The sequence below is a fragment of the Bos indicus genome, chromosome 13, assembly GCF_029378745.1.
Source record: "Bos indicus isolate NIAB-ARS_2022 breed Sahiwal x Tharparkar chromosome 13, NIAB-ARS_B.indTharparkar_mat_pri_1.0, whole genome shotgun sequence".
In the NCBI taxonomy this organism is placed as follows: domain Eukaryota; kingdom Metazoa; phylum Chordata; class Mammalia; order Artiodactyla; family Bovidae; genus Bos; species Bos indicus.
In genome coordinates, this window is record NC_091772.1 from 40,236,463 (window position 1) to 40,262,307 (window position 25,845).

The 25,845-nt window shown below is 44.3% G+C and overlaps 1 protein-coding gene across 1 annotated transcript; it reads right to left on the reverse strand.

The window, feature by feature from the left end:
- Positions 1-13,093: 13,093 nt before the first annotated feature.
- Positions 13,094-16,406, reverse strand: LOC109568056 (amyloid-beta A4 precursor protein-binding family A member 1-like). Its single transcript, XM_019973269.2, has 2 exons — positions 16,035-16,406; positions 13,094-13,547 (listed from the first exon to the last, which is right to left on the reverse strand). Exon 1 carries the CDS (start codon positions 16,313-16,315, stop codon positions 16,070-16,072), a length of 246 nt encoding a protein of 81 aa, XP_019828828.1. The 5' UTR covers positions 16,316-16,406; the 3' UTR covers positions 13,094-13,547; positions 16,035-16,069.
- Between the last annotated feature and the right edge of the window lie 9,439 nt (positions 16,407-25,845).

Sequence of the window (25,845 nt, forward strand, 5' to 3'; positions counted from 1 at the left end):
TGCAGCCCGTGCTGTGACAAACACTCCTGTCTATGTTCCAGTGCACGTGTGCCTCTATGTGTGTGTATGTGTGTATAGGTGCGTGCAAGGTTGCTAGGTTATATACACGGGTGGAAAACACTGAATCTGCAGCAGTGGTCGCCTCTGGTGGTGAGTTTAGCAAGAGTGGCCCTTGGAAGGAATGTGATTGTTTGATGGGCGTTGGTCTCATCATTCCTGACTGAAATACAGGGCTCATGATTTAAAAATACACAGTTACTCTGGTTTTGAACTGACCCAGAGACAACTCTTTTCTGGCTTTAACTTGTTATCTTTCCTTGTTAAAACTTCCTCTCAAGCTCTGATGTCTCCAAGAAGCCTGTGCTCAAGAAACAGAACCAGGTCTGTGCAAAGTTAGTAAAACACTCATGTAGAAAAGGAATTTTTCAATCAGTGTTTAATAGAAAACGTTTCTCTGACTCTTAACTTCTTCCCCCAACTTTATAAAAATCTATTTTCAGAGTATTGACTTATGTAAACAGTCCTCACCTCTCAGAGAATTCCAGGATAGCTTTATCCATCAGGCTCTGAAGCGGGGCAGCTCAGTGATAAAAGCCATGTAGGTCATTTCAGGCTTTCAGCCTTTGTTATTTCAAGTCAATAAAAATAGTTGGCCAGGAAGGTGACTCAGGAGTTGCGTGCTCTGGCTTACTTGATTAAGATAATGGCAGGTTGATTTGGCTGTTTTCATTCCTCTTCACCGCTTTATTCTTGCTAGAAATGAGATAAAATGGTCATTCTTCCTTCCCCATCTCCAGTTAGTTAATCAAAAAATTATTTTCACCACATTAATGTGATTGCCCACAAGATTTCTAAATTAGATAGCCCAGGTTTTCCCTAACTTCCTCACCAAAAATTCCATCCATGAAGGTATAGTTCAGAAATAGAACATGAGTACTATGACCATGTGAGTTTCCATCAGGAGGGAGGGAAGCTGTGATTCAGCTGTTTTGCAGACACTGATTACCTAATCAAGGCAGCAACGACTCTGCTGCTATTTAGAGGTGACACCCTGGATCATGAAATCTTTCTCATTTTGAGTGTTCCCTTTAGTTTACAGAGTGTGGAGTGTTTTAAAATATTAATGAGACTCCAAGGCCCTTCTGTGTTAGCAGATCAGGCTATCAAGAACTTACCTTAACTAGTCAATAGAAATAATACTTCAAAATATTAGTAACTAAAATTCATAAAGCTCCTGATACATGTGAGACACTGTAACTTTTTTGTTTTTGATCAGTTTTTATTGGAGTATAGTTGTTTTACAGTGTTGTGTTAATCTCTGCTATACAGCAAAGTGAATCAGCTATACGTACACATATATCCCCTCTTTTTTGGATTTCCTTCCCATTTAGGTCACCATAGAGCATTGAGTAGAGTTCCCTAAGCTATACAGTAGGTTCTCTGTAACAGGTTTTTTCTTCACACACTATCTTTATCCACACAGTATCTTTATGAGATAGAGATTACTACTATCCTCATTGTACAGATGCAGGGGCTGAGGTTGTTGCTGTTTAGTCCCTCAGTCATGTCTGACTCTTTGCAACCCCAAGGACTGTAGCCCACCAGGCTCCTCTGTCCATAGGATTTCCCAGGCAAGAATACTGGAGTGGGTTGCCATTTCCTTCTCCAGGGGATCTTCCTGACCCAGGGGTCGAACCTGAGTCTCCTGCATTGGCAGGCGATTCTTTACCACTGAGCCACCATGGAAGCCAAACACCCAAAAAAAGCTCCGTGAGGAGCTCTGGAGAGGATACTGTAAATAAGATGCTGTAAAAGCGCAAATTTTCAAATTTTCTTTCTTCTCTAAAAATATCACCAGCTCTCTTGAACATGACCCAGTGTGATTCAGAGCAAAGGATGAGTCCTGGGCAAAATCCAATGTGGGGCAACAAACAAGAAACTGGCCTGGGGATGAGACGCTTGGGCCATGAGATTCCAGGGCCCTCATTCTCAGGGATGTGCAGTGCTGGCCTGCACAGAACCCAGGTTGCATAATTGTTCCAAGTCTGAGCTTTGAGTTCAGGCTAAGGGCAGTTTCCCTGAGTACTCAGCCTGGGGTCAGCAGGAGCAAAGAGAAGGGAAATGGAGAGAAGCTGAATGCCCAGTGAGGGCGTCAGTACAAGGCTTACCAGCATCTTCTGTTCACCCCAAATCGGCCTGCATGGAAGATGCCTTAGGGGGAGGAGGGGAAGTGGAGGGGACCAGCAGTGGGCTGCACATCTCCAGTGTGTTCTGCTCATGACCAGCTTCTAAGCAAGCAGCACCACAAGTGGGCCTGCACAGCCTCACCCATCTGGCCTGCCCTAACTGCCCAGACCCCCGTTCCCCTGCTCTCTCCTTCATGATCCCTCTCAGTCACTCTGGTTCTCTTTCCCTCGTCTGTTCCCATCTCTTGGTTTTACACTTGCTGTCTGCTTTGGATGGAAACTGACTTTATCTCTGCTCATGGTGCCCGGTTGACCAGGCCTCACCCCAACATCACCCCCAGGGGGGCCTTTACTGTTCTGACCCCAGATGAAAGCAAGGCTCATCCCTCCTGCACACCCTTGACATCAACCGGTTTGATTTTCCCCAGGACACTTTTCATAATCCGAAATCATCTTGATCAAGTGTGTGCAGACAGCTCTGTATGGTGAAAGCTTCCTCTATAATGGGAGCTCCATGCCAGCCAGGATTCTGCTATTACTGCCCCTAAGAGTGCCTGACAGACAAATACAAATACCATATGGTATCACTTATATGTGGAATCTAAAATAACAATACAGACAAATTTATTTAAAAAACAGAAAGAGACTCACAGACATAAAAATCAAAGTTATGGTTTCCAAAGGAGAAGGAGGTCAGGAAAGAATAAATTAGGAGTTTGGGACCAACAGATACATTTGTTGCTGTTCAGTCACTCGGTTGTCTGACTCTTTGTGATGCCATGGACTTTAGCCCACCCAGTTCCTCTGTCCATGGGATTCTTCAGGCAAGAATACTGGAGTGGGTTGCCATTCCCCTCTCAAGGGGATCTTCCTAACCTAGGGATAAAACCCAGGTCTCCCACATTACAGGCAGGTTCTATATTCAATATCCTATGATAAACCATAATGGAGAAGAATATGAAAATGAGTATTCTTTTTCATATTCTTCTGTATGTATAGAGGAATATATATGTTCTTCTATATATATATATTTTTATATACATATGTGTGTTATACATATGGATATAAAACTGAGTTACTCTGCCGTACACCAGTAACTAACACACTAATGAGCTATACTTTAATTTTTTTTTAAAGGAGTGCCTGGCGTACAACAAGCACTTGATAAATGTATGTTGAGTGGATGAACTCTGTCTGCCTGTTTCAGGCAGAGAAGGCCATTATCTTGACAATTCCTATATTTCTCCCATCCACCCTCTCTGATATACATCAAGTTGAGAAACCAGATCTTGGCAAGTGAGTTTTCATGTCTGTAATATTCTGGAGGCCATACTGGGCTCCTGAGTTTTGTATCACATGAATATGAAACAACAACTGATCTCTGAAACAATGCAAATATCCAAAGGGAAAAAAAACTAGACAAATTACCTGTCGATACTGCAGAACATGACCCAACAATAAAGAGGAAAGAATCAGTGATTCAGGCAACCAGTTGTGTCCAACTCTTTGGGACCCCATGGACTGTATAGTCCGTGAAATTCTCCAGGCCAGAATGTTGGAGTGGGTAGCCTTTACCTTCTCCAGGGGATCTTCCCAAAACCAGGGATTGAACCCAGGTCTCTCGCATTACAGGCAGATTCTTTACCAGCTGAGCCACCAGGGAAGCCCAAGAATACTGGAGTGGGTAGCCTATCCCTTCTCCAGAGGGTCTTCCTGACCCAGGAATTGAACTGGGGTCTCCTGCATTGCAGGCAGATTCTTTACCACCTGAGCTATAAGGGAAGCCCCGTTCAGGCAACAGTATTCGTGAATCTCTAAAACATGATGAGTGACAGATGCAGACACAAAAGAACACATCTATTCCACTCACATAAAATTCTAGAACAGGCAAAGTTATTGTCTAGTTATAGAAATCAGAACATGGCTTCTTCATGTAGAGACTGACTAGAAAGACAATGAGAGAACTTTGAGGTGAGACGGGAAAAAGCATTCATTTTGTTTGGGACAGTTATTACACAGTTGGGTACCTTTGTCAAGAATTATCGAACTGGACATTTCAAAACTGTATTTTGTCATATGTAAAAAAAAGAAAATGTTACTGAAAAAATCCCTCTCTCGACCATCCCAAGGTGAAACAGGGAGATAAAAGCTGTGTGATTAACTGTAAGGAGAAATTAAAACTGCCAGAATATGGAGTAAAATGGTGAAACAATATAAGAGAAGACTTCTCTGATATAACTCTGAGGAAGCCCAACTCAAGCTGAGAGAAGAAAGACAAGGGTATTTGTTGTTTCATGCAAGTGAGATGTCAGACACGGAGTTGGCTTCAGGGTTCAAGGTTCACAAGGAACTGGGGCTCTGTCTGTCATCCCCTTTGTCTGGCTCCTTTCCACCCCACTCCCTGATAACAGGATGGCCGCTGCAGAATGGGGGCTGGATTGGCCCTCCCTGGGCCCCCTGCCTATCACTGAGGCTGGAGGATGGAGGAAAAGCCAAGTTACCTGGGAGAGAATGAGGGAGGAAAGCTCCCCAGAGAAAATGGGGAATTGTCACGTGACATATGGTGAATGGCCGTAGAAGGGGAGTCAAACTCCCAACAGAGGCCACTACCGCATTAGTACAAATGATGGGGAGAGTCCAGCAATCCATGAATAATCTAAACGTCACCCCTCACTCAGCAATATGCCAAGAAGACAAACGTACCGGCTACAGCTAATGACCTCCAACTTGGTGGGTGGGGACTTGCATGTGTGAGGAATGTTTTTCATTTTATTTTCTTGCTGAAACTAAATCTAAAACCTGCAGGTAGCAAATATGAGATCACTGTGCCTGGTGCTTCCTCGTTCACACAAATCTATCATCACTTCACTCCATGAAGGGCAAACACCTCTATATTAGACAATTGTCAGGTAACAAGGGGCTTCCTCCAGTCCCTAACCTGCTGGCAGAATTATAACTGAACATGACCTTTGTACGGAAAGGAAGCTGAAGAAGCAGCATTTGAATGCCTGCCTGAGTGTTTTCCCTCATTCAGAAAATCCAAAGCTTTGCTTGGATTGGCTCTGCTTTCCTGATACGCAAACAAGCCTTTCCATCTCCCCCTCATAGTTTTTTAGAAATGTTTAAGCCTTCCAAAACACTTCTCTGGTCATTCATTTCCCAACATTTGAATCTACAGTTCCAAGAAGTAAAGAACATTTGCAGATTTTTTTTTCTTTTCTGGTTCTCAGTGATAGGATACAACACAATGTACCAAGAGAAGCCCAACTGAGATCATTAAAACTTCACCTTTTATGAGACAGCTAACAGTGATTTTGTCTTTTTACGCTAGAAATCCAGCAGAAACTCACGAGGTTGTGCCTTCTGCTCCCCCGAATACACAACACATAAGTCATACCTTGCATGATCGCAAGATCAACTTGGCATCCCAGAACCAGTCTGGGGAGCTGGTCCTATAGCCACGGGAGTGACACAGACAAGCTGTGGGTCACCTTTGTGAATGGTGGACTCAGAAAAACATCCTCACGGGGTAACCTTGCTGCAGTCATTTGTATTTTTTTCACTCCTTGGTATAGACTGTGTGTATCTTTGCAGTATGATTGCCCTGTGAGACAAATTGATATGATAGAACCCAAATGGCAGGTACCATCTGTAGTGTTTGAAGTATAATCTGAACTGGCTAATTTAAACAGTTTTAAAATGGATGCAGACAATTGAGTGTTCGCTAAACTTGGATGGGATGTGGAGGAGAAGGTGCACTCAACAGAACTCCTTCACGACCTCATTTCTCAGCAGTGTGTGGACCTGAGAGGTAAGACAAAACGTTCTAGGAAGGAAGATTCAGACTCTCAGAGACCTCAAGGAAAGGTTGTGTGCTCCTCTGCCAGTGCAAGGGGAACATGGGACTGTGCATAGGTTCTACCAAAAAAGTCACATACATAAAGGTGAAAACTTTCAGCCACCCACCCCGCTTACCTTGCATCCAGCAGGAAACCAAACCCAGGGCAGGTGATCAACTCCCAGTTTTCTAAGCCAGTACAGAATTTTGAAATACTCTTCTATCTTTAAAGTCCTGAGTGAAGTTACTTGATTTTTGACCTTTGAGGGGGAAAATTTCCAACAATACATCTCATTGTTTGATTTGTAAAACCAAAGGGTTTGAAGATAGTTTCATAGAAAGAAAAAGGATGAGAGAGATAGAGACAAAGACTGAAAATGACATACGGGCAAAAGGCAGTTTAGTGACTAGACCTGGATTGCAATGTTGCTTCATCACTTAGCAGTTGTAGGGTTAAAATCTGAGACAGATTCCTTCTCGGAGCCCCAGTTTCCTCAAGTGTAACATGGAGACAGTGACCAAGAAGGGTAGCTCTGGAGCAGAGAGGATGCCTCCGGTGGTTGAGATGCAGAGGGGCTCAAGACAGAATTGCTCCTATTGGTGGCTCTTGCTGTTGCTATGGTTACCCCGCCCTGCCCCGCCCCCCATGTTAGCTGCAGACAGGCCTCTGGCCCTTACATTTGGAGTTTGTCCTCCTGAAAAGTCACTGTTCTGCCAGTAAAGGAAATGGCCTGGAGCCCTATTCTCAGATACTGTCCAGGGCAGAGGAACCAGTGCTCACAGTGTGTTTACTCAAGCCAGAGGGTTCAAACTGCTTCCTCAAATGGTCCCAGGGAAGCTTTGTCAGCTGAGTGCTTATGATCGGCTGCCTGGGAAGGAATAATTAAACTCCTGCCAACACAAAGCGCCCTGTACACACCTCGGAGCAGCCTCCTTGTTTTTTTCTAAAGGGCATGGCCTCCCGGCCCCCAGAGATAATCACATCTGTGTTGTGATTTAGCCAGAAGTTTTAAGGCTTCAATGTTTCTCTTGCCCTCATGGGCACTTTGTTAGGAGCAGTTCAGGGTCTGTCTCGCCAGGAAGTCCATGGTCCCCCTTAGCCCTCGCTGGAAGGGGCTGGAGTGGGTCCCCCACAGCTAAGGGAGACCAGCTCCCATCTCAGTAGAAGGTGCGACTTCAATGGATATGGAATACGAAACAGAGGGCCAACAAGTGCCAGAAGGGCATGCCTTTCCAATGCCTTTCCAGAAGGGCATTGAGATGCCCTTCTGGAAAGGGAGCCTAATTGCACAACATCCTCGTCCCGGAGGGTCAGAACTCCCGGTGGAGAGGGGCTCTAATGTTAATAAAAAGGGCCCCTGAAAGGGACAGATTCATACCTGTACATGCTCAGAAGAGATGATGAAGGGAACTTCCTGGTGGTTCCGTGGTTGAGACTCTGTGCTCTTACGACCCATCACTGGGGGCACATGACATTTCTCCAAGATATTTGAACCCTGAGGGGACTGGCTCCCAACATGGACGCCCCCAGCTCAGCCCCAGGGACCCACCAGCTGCACCAGGGGACTCACACACTTGAACACACTGCACTGCTCAGATGTGCAGAGAAAAGGGATCTCCTCCTGTGGTCTGCCCTTGGTCCTGATCCTCCCCTACCAAAGAGGGAGAGAAAACAGCTGACTCTTAATTCTGACCGTTTGATCCGTTCACTGTCCTCTGAGGCGAAGCTCGGCCTTGCCGATTTCTGTCTCTTCTGCTTCTTTCACAGAGTCTTTTGCAAAATGGCTTTTTGGATGTTTGGGAGGAAGGTTTAGGGTCCTGGGGGATGGTGTCTTCTGGCTCCTTCCCAGGAGGGATGGCATTTGTGTCCCTGGTTCTTGAACACCTGACTGGCCTTTGGGGCACAAAATGTGTGACTGGGGGTCTCCGGGTCTATCCCAGGCCCACAGCCATCGTCCTCTGGCTGGTTAGCATCATCTTCGTGGTCCCTGACTCAGATGCTCAAACCATGCGGAGGCCCCCAGCTGCTGAGCACCCACCTGGCTTCTGCAGACCCGTTACTTCCCCCCCATAACTGGTCCCCAGCGAATGCACTCAGAGCTCTCAGTGCATCAGCCCACGAAGGCCTGGGAAAGCTTCATCTCAGGCCTGTTACCCACAGCGACTCAGCCGAGCCCTGACATAAGCATGTGAGTGCAAATAGCTCATTCGGGAGATGACACTGGGAAACACTGGTAGGGAGGAAAGGAAGTAAACAGGAAAAAGAGAAACCAAGAAAGCGTGCATCATTTTAAAAAATATATTTGTTTCTTTATTTGACTGTGCCGGGTCTTAGTTATGGCATGTGAACTGTTAGATGTGGCATGTGGGATCTGGTTCCCTGACTGGGGATTGGACCTGGGTCCCCTGCATTGGAAGCATGGAGTCTTAGACACTGGACCACCAGGGAAGTCCCAAGGTTGCATTATTAAGCACATTGCCACTGTGGACAACTGGGGTTTAATTCCCCCAGGGAAGCTGAGAAACAGGGCAGAACAAGCCTCAGAGTTAATAATTCATAAAGCGAACTGTGAAGATGACACAGAATATGCATGCAAGGCAGTGCAGCACCCAGCACTTGATAAAGGCTCAGTAGACCTGAACACAGGCTGCTTCGCCACCAGCGCTCAGGCCCCAACTGCTGCTGGCCAGCTCTTGCCAGGGCTTTTTCAGCTGTTGGTTTTTTAGGATGTCTTTGATCTCTTCTTTCTGATCCTCGCCCTCTTTTATTTTCACTCCCTGAACTGAAGCATGTATTTCCCAAGGTCCAGTCTGAGTTTTCCACTGTCTTCCTGCTGAATGACTTCATCCACACCCAAAGTTAATGGGAAAAAAATCGTCAATTCCCTGCAAACACTGATCCATAGAGACCCGCCTGGGTCTCCATTCTGTCTTACTCCAGTGAAGGGACTGCAGCAGTCCCTTGTCATTGCCTTGTCATTGCCAGTGTGTTAGAAGGTGTAGTAAAAGCAGCCGAGTGAATGTTTGTTTGATGATGTGAAATGTTGTAAGGTTTTGGGGGAGATGGGTCTTTTCATACCACTTTGCTGGGAGTCCAACTTTATATGGCTTTCTCAGAGGGCATCTTAACAGTAATTGTTGAAACTAAAAATACATACTTTTTACCACCCAATAAGGCTACTTTTTGCATATCCATCCTAGAGAAACTCATTCAAATGTGTGCAGTGGAATTCATTCCTATTAGTTATATTAGCCACATATTGTTAAATGTCCATAGATAAATGAAAAATGATGTATTTATATGATAGAATAACTCTATGGCAGTTAAAAAGAAATGAATGAGAACTCTGGGTCGGGAAGATCCCCTGGAGAAGGAAATGGCAACCCACTCCAGTACTCTTGCCTGGAGAATCCCATGGAGGGAGGAGCCTGGTAGGCTACAGTCCATGGGGTCGCACAGAGTTGGACACGACTGAGCGACTTCACGCAGTCACTCACTCACATATCAATCTGGATAGATCTAAAATAGTTGGGGAAAAAAAGCAGCTAGCAAGCACTGGTAACTTTTCTATCCCAATAGTTTTGCCTTTTCCAAAATGTTTTATGAATGAAACCAAACCATATGCAATCTTTTGAGACTGGGTTCTTTCACTGAGTGTAATACATTTGAGATTTGTCCATCAGTAGTTCCTTTATATTGTTCAAATGTGTTGCCTTTTTATCAGGCTGATAGAAACCAAACTCACAACAATGGTGAACTCTGGGAGGATGGAGGGAGCCAGGGTTGGAGATGGAGAGCATTAAAGATTTGACTTTATTGGTAATGCTATCACTGAAAAGAAATCAGTGGATTTCTGTCTTGACATGTGTACTTGAAAATTATGTTTACAAAGGCAGTAGATGAAGCTGATAATTGCCCTGGTCATTGAGAGAACACCTCTGTTCTTAGATAATATACAATGGAGTCTTTAGGAGGAAAAGCTATGATGTATTCAACTCACCTGCAGAAGAGAAAGAGAAGATATAGGAAATTCCTGATATCAGCTGAAAAGGAAAGGAATTTCATCAAGTAGGGAAAGAGACAAGCTGGGGGAAGCGTCTACCTTCCAAGTCAAAAGCAGAAAAGAGAAGGTGGGGAAAGGGCGCACTCTTCCCAGGCATCTTGGGAGGCAGATGTGAGATGAGAGGAAGCAGGAGGATGAACAGGCACCTCAGGGCTCAGGTCCAGGGCGATCAGAGCGTGTTTGCATAAGGAGTTGTGAGGTTTGTCAGCCTGGTCCTCCACGTGTTACTAGGGCCGGGATCCATGGCTTCAAATTCATTTGCTGCTGAGGATCGTGAACAGTACTTGGGGGACACCTCGGTGACACACGCATCTCTCCTCAGACCTGGTGAGCTGAACAGCTGATGTCGGGTGATGGAGGTCAGTTGTGCAGCAGGGGAGCCCAATGGAGAACTAAAGGCGAGAGCTGGAATCTCGGGGCTCCTGTCCCATCCCTGTACCACCTGCCTTCCTATGTGCCATCTTAGCCTTGACTTATGATGGTGAAGGGCAAACCCAAGGTGGTCCAGAAATATAGGTGGGTGCCACAGCCGCACTGGTACTGGATCTCAACTTCAGACAAGGGACTTACTCTTCAATGTCACCTAACTTCTCACCCCACCTCTTGGCCTTTCTAGATACTGCTACTAGAGTACCAAGTGCTACCTTCCACTGACCTCTTGGGATATTCATCTTCCTTCCCAACTAAACTTCCTTTACCATGTCCCTCTTTCTGCCAGTGGCTCCAAAATTTTCAGCATCCAGACAGGTCACTCTCACCCTGTCCTTTTTCCTTTTCTTCTCAATTAAAACTTTGCCTGAAGAACATCTCTTCTGCCTTTGACATTTCCTGACTCATTCCTTCTTCATTCCCATGTTCATCAGCCCCGATGAGCAGTCATTCCTGTTTAACCAATCTTTCTTTCACTCTGGTCTCTCCCTGTTCATTGCTTTCTTCACGCTGCTGTCAATCATTCCAACCCCTCCCCCACCCCACAGCAGCCTCCCATTGTCCATTTCCTTAGTCACTTCCTGGTCATCTTTTAGTTTAATTTCCCATGTCCAAGAAGTCACTGCCCTATACTTTGTTTCCTTCAAATTGTCTTATATTCATCTTTTTTCGTCATTTCCATTGCAGCCTCCTAGTTCTATAACTCATCACCCAAGAACCCAGTAACCATCGGCCTTCTTGACTTCAGTTTCTCCAGCCTTCCCTACATTCCACCACTGGACTAATCTTACTTCAGCATCATTTCCCCAGACCACACCTTTGCTCAAGAATGAACAGTGGCTTACTGCTCTTTATTATGTCAAATTTAAACTTCTCTTCCTGACTGTCATCATTTGGCCCTACACCCCAATTTTCCCACCCACCCCACATTTTTTCCCATTCCAAACTAAGTTTCCTCCACCCTGTCTGTTCTGTAAACACTCTATGCTTAGTCCTAAGCATAGAGATTTGCTCAGACTTTCCATTCTCTGTTCAATCAAAACCTGTTTAACTTGTTAACATCTATGGGATCTTTCATGGCCTTTCATCCACATCTCATGTTCTATCAATACTAAAACCAGAATGTTGGGAGCAAGAGATCAGATTTGACCAGGGCAAGCTGAGGCTAAGAGTTTACGGAACTCCCACTAGGTGACAATCAGGCATTAGGGCCATAAGCAGAGGTCTGAGAGAGAACCCATCACACTAAGGATAGTTCTGTGGGTGCAGGAGGTGGTGTCAATCCTGGGACGTGAGTCTATGACAGAAGTATGAAAGAAGACTTTCAATTCCCAGAAAAGGGCAGGCATCTGCATTTGGAATGCACTCAGAAGTCACAGACTCAGTTCACTCAAGGGAAGAAAGGTGTAAAGAAGAGGAAGGCAGGAGGCTGGTGGTGGAATTGGTGGCAGTGGATGATTCTGGCAGGCTGACCAATGAAAAGTTCTGGCCTTCACCGTGAACATCTTGTGTGCTTGCTTGAGCTCTATAGTGCGTAGTCTCCAAGGAAATTCTTTCCTTCACCTTTATGTAGAAGTCATTCTGCCATTAACAAGGGGCATTTATTTCACCTCTCCTTGCTTCTGGGTTGGTCTCGTGACTGCTTTGGTCAGTAGACTATATGGCATGTGATGTTATGGAACTTCTGTCCTGAACCTTAAGAAGCCTGGCAGCTTCCACTCCTTGGAACACAGTTGCCATGCTGGAAGGAGCCCAAGGGACATGGAGGAGAACCGGACACTCAGTGTTCAGCCCCAGCTCAGCTCCCAGCCAACAGCCAGAGTCAACCAGCCACGTGGGTTCTCCATTGGGATGTCTGGTTCAGAAAAGCCCCCACATTGTCGACTGGAGACACCACATAGAACAGAAAAACATCCAATAGGGCCCAAGTCAAACCACAGAATTGGAAAGATAATAAAAATGATTGCTGTTTCTAAGCTTCTAAGTTTGGGAGTGTTTTTCTGCAATATAAAGCCAAAACAGACTCAATGAATGTCTTGGCTTCTAATGGGTACTTTCCTTAGCCATCATTCATGACATTCATGCCATCATTCATGACATGCTGAGAATCCAGAAGGCAAGGTGCCTGGCATGCCTGGGGGAACCAATTCATTAATGACTTGGGTCCGTCTTGATAATTCTCTTTTCTTCCAGGTGTAGCACAGATAATCTCATCTATCTTTTGTTTAGATTCCATTTTAGCATTTTATTTTAAGTTATTTGTATTATTTCTCCGATTTTTACAAAACTTATTTATTTGTTTTTGGCTGTGCTGGGTCTTCGTTGCTGCGCACCAGCTTTAGTAATTGCGGCAAACAGGATTATTTGCCCCTCAGCATGTGGAGTCTTCCCAGACCAGGAATCAAACCTTTGTCCCCTGCATTGGCAGGTGGATGCTTTACCACTGGACCACTAAGGAAGTCCTCTCCAATTATTTGTACTGACTAATCTCATGTACTCCAAAACCAAACCCGTATTTAAATCTTTTCTTTCCTTCCCTGTTGCTTATTGCAAAGTAAACACACAATACACATTGCTGAATTGAAAATTCATTTCCAAATATTCCTTTATTCCTATAGGATTGCCTTTTAAGTCTAGCTCAAGAGACCAAGAAATAATATCCACCTTAATTCACATCTTATGTGTAATGGTTTAATCATATAAAGCTTCCTTGGAAAACAGAAAACCACAGATATATACTCAAAATAATAAAAATTTGCCAAGATAAATTTGAAAGAAAATAAAGTAAAAAATGGGTAATTGCCAGTGACATTTGGGTCCAAAGCTGGATCAGAAAGGAATCAGAAACATTTTATAATGCCAGCACGTTCATTTTAAAAACTCCAAACATTGAATGTATTTCCCAGCATTGTGTTTAAATCCTTGGCTCACATGCCTCATGGTAGGGTTCAAGTCTGAAATGGGGCCGAACACAACACAAATGAGGTGAGCGAGATTCCACAAGTCAAGTCCCCTGGAACACAGCGTCTTCTGGAATCAAAATAAAATTAGAAGGTTATTCTATTGTCAATATGGGCGTGTTCGGATTTTTGGTTTATGGGAATGTATATGGCGACTAGGCAGCCTAAGGACTGAGACATAAAGAGCAATCATCGACTTAATCTAAACACACGGCAACTGCTTATGAGATAAGCGATAAACAGGTTCTGCAACAATAAAACTCAGCATACTTTTGAACTTATGAATTATAGTTAGGAATGGCTAAACCTGTTTGGTCAAATACGTGACAAATCTTGAAGCCTGATACTTTGTTGGGAATCTTCTCTCCTTACCATCAGGATGAAGATATTGCTTCTGATGGTCCTAAACTGTTAGAAAATCAAAACCAAAGTCTATCTCAGCACTTAAGAAAATCTCAGATTAAAGAAAAAGCCAGATCATATGTAATATTAAAGGCACTTCAAATAGGTCCTTTTGCAACCTGGAAAAAATGACTGGAGTACACAAACACCCCTATTCCTGAGGCTCTGCAGCCAGAGAATTCCACTGATGGAGTTAGGGTCACATACAGCGTAAGAGACATTGGTTCGATCCCTGGTGTGGGAAGATTTCACATGCTGTAGATTACACATACAAGCAGGAGGTGGCTTGTGAAGGTCATGTGACTGCCTTGAATCAAGATAACAACAATGAGCTTCTGGAAACTATAGTTCCGCTCTTGGGGGGTGGTGGTAGACAAGCTACCTTCTCTGCTCAGCCTGTTTCTAAACTCATCAACATAAAAATCGATAATATTGATATCTGTCTTGCTTGCCTCACAGGATGTTATAAAGCTCAACTGAGATAATATATGAAAAAACATGCTGGAAACAAAGAATGAAACACTATAAAAATATAAGATGTCAGATATGATATCAACACGGGAGGCATAAACAAGAAAGGAAGCATTGACCCAGCTTGCAAATCAGATGATGGGATGAATGAACACAACTGATACCATGGTGAGCCACATGAGTCGTGGATATTTTCATGCGGTGGCAAGGGAAACATGATATGTAAACTATGGCTTCTCATAGTTGGAAAGGCTTTATCGGACAACTGGAATGTGGCGGCCTCAAAGGAAGGAAGGAAGGATGAGCGGGTGAAAGAAGGAAAGGGGGAACACCATATTTGCTGGGATGTAGGTGACATTTCAAGCTCTGTATACCTTGGTCAGGACTAGATGACGGGAAGAATTGAAGGACAGCCCGAGGAGAAGAAGGCAGGAGACATGCCAGTCATGAGCAACCAAATGTTTTCATACTTCCTGTTATTTTTGTTTTGTTTTTTGTTTCTTTTTCATACTTTGTCTCATTTAAGCCTCACAAACCACCTTACAAAGTAACATTATCATCCCCGCTTTACAGAGGACAGAACTGAGGCTCAAAAAGCTTTATCTAACTCAAGGCTACTCATTCACAGATGGAGTTTAGATAAAAACTCAGGTATTTCTAAGGCTAAAACTTAATGTGTTGGGTTTTTTTCCCCTGTGCCTTGTGTCATTATTTACAAAGTAACAGGAGGTCCCAAAAGTCCCAGTGTGGGTAAGATTGGAGAAGGGTGTTGGGGTGAAGTGAGAAAAATGTGGTCCAAGCAATGGGGAGAGAAAATTCTTCCCTCCCTACAAACTTCATGTTTTAAATGACCTAATTTTCTTCCAACTATTTTAATATGCTCATCTTTTAAATCATAGAACTTAGCCATGTTTTATTTTCTTTTTTTCCTCTCTCTCTCTCCCTACAGGCAAAAAGAAAGAGAAGATAATTACCTTGGGGCTGACCTGCCCTTTTTAAACACACAAGGACAACCTGTCTGCCATCTCGTGATCCCCACCCAAACCACCCGCTCTGGAAATAAACACATTACCCGCGCCGGAGTTGCTGCAAGACCAGAATTACAGGACAATCAACTATAGGAAATGCTATTGCAAATACAATGGCGGGCAGAATACACATGAGAGCCTTGTCAAATTCCTCTTACAAAACTTCCTCTTGCAAACATCCTCTTATAACCGTGGTGTGATAACCACTCGCCAAAGGACAAGGGACAAGATGGAGAGCCCCCTGTTCTCATTATAATTAATTGGTTGTAAGACAGACTTGAAACAATCGGGATCGTGATGCAATTCCAACACAGGCTTCCTCTGATGAAATCTTCCCTGGGCTGCAGGAAATACCTCAGTGGGGAAGGATGCATGCACCAGTCACACAAGATAGACCGAAATGACGAGTTTGTAGTTTCTACACCCCATGCCAACTTTTTCTGCTGCATTCCCATTCTAAAGGGAATTAACAACTGATTTCCATGAAAAATAAGCACAAATCTTTTTTAATTGCGAACGTTTTGTTTTATAGACCCCTGTCTGATAGGGTAGAACCAAGACTTTCTGGTCCAGGTATCCTTTCAGAGAAAACTCAGCTGCCTGCCAACTCTTCCTGTGCTGTGTTTCTGTGCTGCTTTATTTGAGGTTGCAAGTACCTGGAAAAGAGAAGCAGATGTTTTTCTTTTTTTTTTTAATCCGAGCGCGCCAGGCACTCCCCATGCTCATCTTCTTCCTGCTGCTGCTGCTGCTGCCCAGGCTGGGCGCGAGGGTCCTCGACGGCGCGGCGGCGCCGGGGGCGACCCGCATAGTGCTGCTGCTGCTGCTGCTCCTCCTCCACTTCGGGGTGCTCCAGGTCGGCCTCCACCGACTCGTTCACCTCCCCGCCTGCCGCCTCGTCCGTCACCTCCACCTCCGCTGCCCCCTCCAAGTGGTTCATGGTGGGCGTCGGGGACGGCTGGGAGAGAGGCTGGGCCGGCTCACTGCGCTCTCATTTTGCTCCACCCGGCTGGAAAAACAAGAAGGGGGAGGGGCTATTACGTGGTTCAGACTGTAGGGAGAAGCCGAGTCAGATGTTTTTCAAGAATGTTTATGAAACTTCTGTTTTTAAGGTGCACATTAACGGGACCCAAACTCTCTTGCATTTGCAGCTCACTTCTTGAAATTACGTACATGTCCTCTAGAATTTGCTTGGGCAAATCTTTATCCAATGGGCATTGGAAACCCCTTGGTTTCTGCATTGAAGCCGTTCCTGTTTTGTCAATGGCACCCCACTCCAGTACTCTTGCCTGGAAAATCCCACAGACGGAGGAGCCTGGTAGGCTGCAGTCCGTGGGGTTGCCAAGAGTCTGACACGACTGAGCGACTTCACTTTCACTTCCTATAGCCATTTAACAATGCTGTGATAGTTTCAGGTGGACAACAAAGGGACTCAGCCATATGTATACATGTATCCATTCTCCCCCAAAGTCTCCTCCCATCCAGGCTGGCACATGACATTGAGCAGAGTTTCCTAAAGCACAGATCTTTTCAAAAGCACATAACATGATTTCACTCAGGACTTAAAGCCAAGCTTCCAGGATCCCAGGGACCTCTCCCAGAAACTGTTTCAGATCTGGTGTTTGGAGCCCTTGGTGACCATCAACACTGGTTGCTCTTTTTTTTCTCTCCTTTCTTTGTGACCAGCAGTTGGGGTTTGAAAAATGTTCTCACTATCGCAGGAGCCGGACAGTCTGGTTTTGAAGCCAGCTTGGCCACTTTCTGGCCACTTCACATGTGAGGTAATTTCACCCCTCTAAGAAGAAGCTCTTCATCCTCAGAATGGGGGTAATTAAAATGTCTGGGTTCAAGCAGTCCTTGAACTCCACTGCGACCTGCCGTCCACGGATGCTACCGCGTTTTTGCTGCCCCTCAACCCCACGCAGCTCTCCTTTCCTCTTTACGCAGCTTGAATCCCGCAGCCAGTCTATATCATCTCTCCCTTGCAGAAACCCTTGGCTTCCTTGTTCCTTTCTCACTGGTTTTGTCTAAGTCTGATGCCCCTTCTCTGTGTTTGTACCCAGGCCACTGAATGTGGCTGGACAAGATCACGGCCACACTAACTGTCCTCCCTTTCAGTTCACGATGAGGGGTCTCATCGTGCTGCTCTATGGGCCCAGGCACTGTCTCGGCCCTCTGACTCTCCCTCTAAGAAAGTGGAAGCAAGCAGACAAGTACTGACTCATCTTTCCCTCAGTGATGTTTCCATCCTTGCCTTCTGCGACTAGGAATAAACTGCCCACAGTCGAGTTAATGCCACCGTCTGCAGCTATGTCACAGAATCATTGACCCCCAGACTTCTTGTCTCTTGTGGAATGGTCTCCAGCCATGTTCTCCTTTTGCTTTTACAGTGTTCATTTCCCCCCTTTTACTGGGTGATTCCCACTGTACCAGTGTATCTCCTATACAAAGCCTCTCTCCTCACCCCATGTTTTTCTCCAGCCACTGCCCCATTTTTCAAATCTGCTGCTGCTGCTGCTGCTAAGTCACTTCAGTCGTGTCTGACTCTGTGCGACCCCATAGAGGGCAGCCCACCAGGCTCCCCCTTCCCTGGGATTCTCCAGGCAATAACACTGGAGTGGGTTGCCATTTCCTTCTCCAATGCATGAGAGTGAAAAGTGAAAGTGAAGTCGCTCAGTCGTGTCCGACTCTTAGTGACCCCATGGACTGCAGCCTACCAGGCTCCTCCCTCCATGGGATTCTCCAGGCAAGAGTACTGGAGTGGGGTGCCATTGCCTTCTCCAAATCTACTTTGTAGCAAAACTCCCTTGAATGTTGCCATCACCAGCTGTTTACAATTTCATTCCAATTCTTTCTTAAACCCACTCCATTCCAGCTCTGCCCTTACCTGCCTCTCCCACCCCATGTTCCCGGTGCCTTTTACACAATCAACCCAGTGGTCAGCTCTCAGGCATCACTTTTTTTTTTGGCTTATTTTTATTTATTTGGCTGCACCAGGTCTTAGTTGCAACATGTGGGATCTTTAGTTGTGGCAGGAAAACTCTCAGTTGCAGCCTGTGGGATCTAGTTCCCTGACGGGGGATCAAACCCAAGCCCTTTGCATGGGGAGCATGGAGTCTTAGCCACTGGACCACCAGGGAAGTCCCCTTCAGCCATCGTCTTATTTTGCCACCAGCAGCCTTTGACACGAGGGAGAACTTGCTTCTCTCGGAAACTCTGTCTTCACTTGGTGTACCTGTTGCTAGGACAGCATAAAAAATTTATCTCCAAATTTAATAACTTAAAACAATGAACACAATTATTTTGCTCAGAAATCTGCAAACTGGACAGGGCTTGGTGGGGGCAACTCATTTCTGCTTCATTCTGTATCAGAGTGGACACTTGAAAGCCAAGGACATTTGGCGATACTTGAAGGCCAAGGGCTGGAATTTGTTCACTCACATGCCTGATGCCTGGGCTGCAAAGACTCAGACACAAGGGGCTGGTGCCCTTGGGCTTCTGGGGCGTCTCTTTGTTTCTATTCCTCTATCTGATCTCCCCAGCGTGGTGGCATCTGCATCAGAGTAGCCAGATGGCTTACATCCTTGGGCCTCACAAGTGTTGAGAGAGAGAGAAAGAGACTGGAAGTCAGTTTCCCAGGTCCCACCTCCTGACCTAGCAGTGTTAGCAGCACGTGGTCAAGGGAGAGAGTGAGTGGCTTGATAAAATCCAACAGAGTAGGCTAATGAATTGGAAGTGGGTATGAGAGAAGCGACATCAAAGATTGGGTTGAGCATGGTCACCTGGCAGGATGGAGCTGCCACTGAGTGGGGGAAGAGAGTGGTGGAGTGCCATTGAGTGGTCTCCTTTATGGCTGACACCATCTTTGGAAATGATAATCTGCCGCACTTGGCTTCTGGAATCCTACATTCTCCTGGACTTTCTCCTGTCTCAGCAGCAGCTCTTCCTCCCCCTGTTTCACGTATTCCTCTTCTCCACTCCTCAAACTTCAGGTCCCCAGGACTCTGTCCTTGGACTTCTTCTATTTTTTATTTTCTTCTCTTTCTTGGTGATCTCAAAGCGTTTCATGGCTTTCCATGTCACCTATATTCTTTTTGTTGTTATTATTCATGAAGATTAAAAAAAAATTTTTTTTTATTGGAGTATAGTTGATTTACAATGTTGCGCTAGCTTTAGCAATCCCACTCCTGGGCATATAACTGGAGACAACCACAATCCAAAAAGATACATGCATACATGCACCCCAATGTTCATTGCAGCACTATTTACAATAGCCAGGGCATGGAAGCAACGTGGATGGCCATTGACAGATAAATGGATAAAGAAAGTATGGTACATATATACAATGGAATATCACTCAGCCATAAAAAGGAAAGAAGTAATCCTTTTCACTTGCAACAACATGGATGGACCTAGAGATTGTCACACTAAGTGAAGCTTGTCATCTATATTCTAATGACTCAAATGTGTATGTCCAGATTGGACATCGCCCATGAACTGCCTACTCGATAACTCTTCTTAGATGGCTCATTGGCCTCTCAAATCTAATGTATCAAAGACAGAACCCCAGGTTGCTCCACCCAATGCTCCTCCGGTAGATTCCCCCCATCAATAGAAGCTCCATCCTGCCAGACGATCACGCTCAACCTAATTTTTGACATCCCTTCTTCTGTAATACCATACTCTAACTCATTAGCAGACTCTGTTGGCTTTGCTTTCAAAAACACATTCAAGATCTAACCACTTTCTAATCTTACTTCTACTCTCCTCTTTCAAGTCACCCATTCTCACTGTTGCAAATAGTTTGTCTTGATGCTAGAACTCTCTCTTTGTTACTGATGTGCATTCTGCCAAAATTTCTAGTCGAGAACAACTTGGAAAGCGTGATGGTGTGGTATATGTTTCAAAACTGTTCCAGTTGCCTTGTTTTTCCTCACCTTTCCAGGCCCTAAGCTGCCTCTGATGCCTTGTGGCAAGGTGAATGATAGCATGCCTCATCTCATATCTTTAGGCTGGTGTGGCTAGAGGCTAGATCAGGGCGGGAGATCAAAGTTGTATACTGTGTGAGCAACACTGGGACATTCTGTTGCAGGGGTTTTTCAGATTTCATGATGAACATGAACCCATTTAAGAATCTGGTAGAAGCCACAAACTCTCCCACAAAAGGCATGTACAGCAAAGAAAAAGAACTTGAGATCCACAGTGGGGCTCTGACAGCTGTTCTCAAATTCCTGTGTCCAAGGGTCTTGGGTAAAGACCCAGTATAAAGACTAAGAACCAGGTGCCACTTAAATTGGATCAATCATTTTCATGCTTTGACATCACTGTGGCCCTACTTTTCATGGCCAGTGTTGGGGAATAGGGGACAAGAACTATCCCCTAAATATTCAGAACTCACTCTTCAGATAAATAGTTTGCAACAGTGATTAATAACCCAACTAACTAGCTGTTTTAATCCTTGAGTTGTGAGAAAAAAGTATTATATTAAGAAGAGTGGCTCTGTTCTTGTGTCCTATTTTTAGGCAGGCTACATCTGCTGCCACTTCAGAGACTTAACAATTACTTGATGGGCTGATTATTTTAAAACATATTGACAAAAATAGACACTGAGTTATTTACACTAACACATCCAATTACTCCCCTCTATTATTAATATTCCAGGGAGATTTTAAAAGTAGCTAGAAAAGGAAGAATTCTATTTGATGTTAGAAATCACAAACAAGATTGCTGAATAAGGTCTCCTGGGTTTCCTAAAGTACAAGTTGGTAGTCAGCATTCCAGTAAGAAATAGTGGGAGCTCACGACCAGTCCTTAGGAGAGAATGTTTGACTCTCTTGTTTGTGGTTTTTCCGAAGAGTTGAAGTATTTTTCACTATTACATTTACAATCATGAACATGGAGTGGAAAATGGGTAGCCCATCTTGTTCATTTCTTTACTGCATATGTCTTAATATTTCTATTTATTTATTTGGCTGTGTTGGGTCTTAGCTGTGCCACCTGGGGTCTTCACTACCATATGGGAAGTTTTCCTTGCAGCATGCAAGATCTAGTTCCCTGACTGAGGATCGAACCCTGACCTCCTGCATTGGGAGCACAGAGTCTTAACTGCTGGACACCAGGTAAGTCCCTCCATATGTTCTACATGCATGAATCATGAGGATTTGTCTTACATTTCAACTATGTATGCTGCTTTGTAATAACAATGCTTCATAATAACACTGGACTTGTAAGACCTTGATTGGAAGGATTTCTGTTTTTGCCCCCAATCTACCAGAGGTAATTTAGGAAAGTAGCTGATAGTTCCAACTTTGCACTCAAGGCAGTTTAGAAGTTATGTACAATCAACCCTGCCATTGCATAGAGTTTGGTGGTAACGTTGAGTTGACATCCCAAAGGTGCTGAATGTATAAAAGGGAATGGCATGTGCGTGCTCAGCTGCTCAGTCATGTCCAGCTCTTTGTGATTCCATGGGCTGTAGCCCACCAGGTATCTCTATCCACGGAATTCTTCAAGAAAGAATCCTGGAGTGGGTTGCCATTTCCTACTCCAGGGGATCTTCCTGACCCAGGGATGGACCCCACGTCTCCTGGGTCTCCTACGCTGGCAGACAGATTCTTTTACCACTGTGCCATCTGGGAAGCTCAAAAAAAGTGAGTGAGAACTGAATTCTTACAAGAGTAAAAAGAGAGCAGAAGAAAAAAAATAGTCATGGTGAGCAGTCTTCACCTCCTGAACCCCTTCCAGTCTCAGTAATGATGCAGCATTTGTGAAACCCAAGTTGCTGATGACAGATGAGGGTCTGGGTCATGACTTAGTTCAGGTACCCTAGAAGCAAACCTTAAGATGAAGATTTATGTGAGAGTGACTGATTAAGGAAGTACCCCCAAGGGGAGTTGCTAAGGAAGTGGGGACATAGTCAGGGGAGCAGAGGAGGAAGGAAGGACATCAAACAGGGATGCAAGTTCTGGCAGAGTCTTGTAGAAGCAGACTTCAACTTGACCCCATGAGGAATGCTGGACGGAAAGTTATATCTGAGAATTTGACCTAACCTGAGACAAGGGAGCTGGGTTTTCAAAGTCCTGTACCTAACAGTCACTGGAGAGGAGTAACTTCCGAGCTCTCCTGGCCATCTGCACATTTGGGCAACATGGTAGCTAGAGAATATGCCTCAGGTTGTTAGAAGAAAAAATATACTGAAGTCTAAGGGGTCAGTGAGGACTGGGAAAGGTTGCATGTAAACACAGTGAGAAGCATGCCAAGAAATATGGGCAGTGCCAGCAGTGTCCGTTTGCAATAAGTCATTTCAGCCCCTGGGAGCCCAACTTTGTGGCTTAGTAACATGGGACTTCCAACTCCTGTGGTGGAATTCGTCCAAAAATGACCACAAGTAAGAATTTTTATGATCTCTATGGACAGAATAAACTGTTTAGTTCTAGACTCCATGTTATGATTTTTATCAGTCACTTCCTTGTTTTTTTTTTTTTTTTTTTTTGTATGTCTGAGCTTTATCGAGTGCCAGGTCTGTAGGGCAGAAGTTTAAAAAAATAACCTGGAAACAATCCTTGTGCAATTGAAAATAAACATAAAACTGTCCAGCACACTCTGTGTACAGGATTGATTAACAAGTGTTCTTGGCTCACTAGTAATTTGGGGGCTTGATACTTCTTTTCTTTCAGACAGATCACTGCGAAAGAAATGACAACAATTACAACTTCAAGATTAATAATTTGTCAACACTATTTTCCATCCAACAACTAGCAGCAGAACACAACAGAGAGATTCATTTTTAGCCACACAACTGATGTTTTGCAGAAAACTGTAAAAATCTGAAAACATATTAAAGGAAAAATGTTCGTCACCCTGCTCCTCACAAGATATTATCTGAGCAAATACATAAAAGCAAGTATTATAGGAAAATCCATTGTAATTAGATATGAACATTATGGACAATAAGGAACTAAAATATATTATATCATAGAACATTCTATGTGACCCAGTGCGTTGGCATCAGATGACTTGGGCATGACATTGCTGAGAAATTAATCAGGCTTAGTAAAGATGACGCCTCTTCATTCTGAGAGATTCATGTAAAACAAATTGATTTATTAATTACCTATATCAATTGTTTTCTAAATATAGATCAAAGGTGGATTGTCTTTATTCGTTTTCATAGTTTCTTAAAATAGTACCAGAATAATCCCAGACTATAGACAGACAATTTGCAAAATACTCATCTTAAGCTACCACTGTGTTCCATGTGTTTTTTTTTTTTTTTGCTCAGTTCTTTAAAAACTATTTTAATTAATTTATCTTTTAGTTATATATAACAAAGGACAAAAATAGCAAGGATACAGCTTGATAAATTTTACGTATGTCAATAACAGTGAAACCACCAAAATACAGACTATTTCGAGCACTCAGAAGACAGTCTCATGTCCCAGAAGTAACCACGACTCTGACAGTATGGACCAGTTTGGTCTGCTTGTGAGCTTCACACATGTGGAAACCTATAGTATATTGCCTTCTATGTTTGATTTCTTTGGCCCAACAATATTTCCATGAAATCCATATTGTTGTATTCCTTATATTTTTAACTATACAATTTCCTCTTAACTCAAAAAATCTTGATCATTAAGGCTCATCTTCTGTAGCAGACAAAGCTGAAGAGTCGAAACTAATCTAAAATGCCATACCTTCATTGACCCAAAAAATCCCACCATCTCACATCATCAGAGGAAACGTAAAGATTTGCAATACCACGTAAATTTTGAGTAATTCGACTCATAATATCAATAGGGTTCTTTATTCATTGACTAATAAATTCAGTGGCATGTCTACTTCTAAACTAGAAGACAGATGAATTTAACCCGGCTGATAAAATTTTCATTGAATAAGTTCACTGACTTCTTGAGGCTGTAAATGCCAATTTAAATTTAGTCTCGTTTAATAAATGACGTCCACAGCTTGATGTCTGAATAGCTATTTTTTACATCAACAACTCAAATGCAGATGATAAAAGGATGTGCTCAGTCACTTCAGTCGTGTCTCACTCTTTGCAACCCTATGAACTGTAGCCCCCCTGACTCCTCTGTTCATGGAATTCTCCAGGCAAGAATACTGAAGTGGGTAGCCATGCCCTCCTCCAGGGGATCTTCCCAACTCAGGGATCGAACTTGAGTCTTCTGTATCTCTTGCATTGCAGGTGGATTCTTCAACACTGAGCCACGAGGGAAACCTGATAAACTGACAGGCATCTGGAAATTCCCTGGTGGTCCAGGGGTCTCAGTGCTGAGGGTCCAGGTTCAATCCCTGATCAGGGAACTAAGATCCCACAAGCTGTGAGGCACAGCAGAAAAGGAAGAAACAAACAGACAAAAAAGACAAGTATCTACCTTAGACGGTGGCAGAGGTATTCTTTGTTGTGAAGCAGAGAAAGACTTGAAGTTTTCATGAGATGCTTGATTAAGGAAAGTGAACTCAAGATCTGAGGCAAAGACCTGTTGGGGCAGATAAAGGGAAGAAGAACCATGAGCAAGGTCACCCAAGGTCAGTCAGCAATTGCAGAGCACCTGGCAGGGGCTGCTGACCTCTGGCTTTCCCCTCAGCCCTCTATCTGTTGGGCAGCACTTCCTGGCATTGAATTTCTCTGGATGGCATGACTTTTAATGAAAACACTCCCACAGATGGCAGAAACCAAGCCTATAACTGAAGTTCAAAGAACAGCCTCCACAAACACAATGTCAAGGTAAATTATTAGTCAGTTAATACACTCTGATCATATAGACTTGGGGATAGAACCCCAATTCAAGTTAGTTCATTAACATGAAGCCTAAACCATGCTTGAGATGTCTTTAGGAGAGATAAGTGAAGTGAAGTCAAAGTTGCTCAGTCATGTCCGACTCTTTGCCTCCCCATGAACTATATAAGTCCATGGAATTCTCCAGGCCAGAATACTAGAGGGGGTAGCCTTTCCCTTCTCCAGGGGATCTGCCCAGCCCAGGGATTGAGCCCAGGTCTCCAGTGTTGCAGGCGGATTCTTTACCAGCTGAGCCACAAGGGAAGCCCAAGAATACTGGAGTGGGTAGCCCATTCCTTTTCCAGCAGATCTTCTGGACTCAGGAATCAAACCAGAGTGTCCAGCATTGCAGGTGGATTCTTTACCAACTGAGCTATTAGGGAAGCCCTAAGGGGAGATATCCAGAAGTGAAATTGCTGGAACATAAGGAGTTTGATTTTTTAGATTTTAAGAGATATTGGTACCTTTTGCAGGGATGCTTTTGATAGCTTCTGTTCTCCCTCCTTTCATGTGTGGTTAGCATATGGCGTGGGGCCTGTTTGCTCAAACTAGTCAATCCTAAAGGAAATCAATCCTGAATATTCATTGGAAGGACTGATGCTGAAGCTTGAAGCACCACTACTTTGGCCACCTCATGTGAAAAGCTGACTCTGGAAGAGACACTGATGCTGGGG

What these genes read in the sequence shown, in the direction of transcription:
- LOC109568056 (XM_019973269.2), bottom strand. Translation starts at nt 16,315, where the DNA reads ATGAACCACTTGGAGGGGGCAGCGGAGGTGGAGGTGACGGACGAGGCG.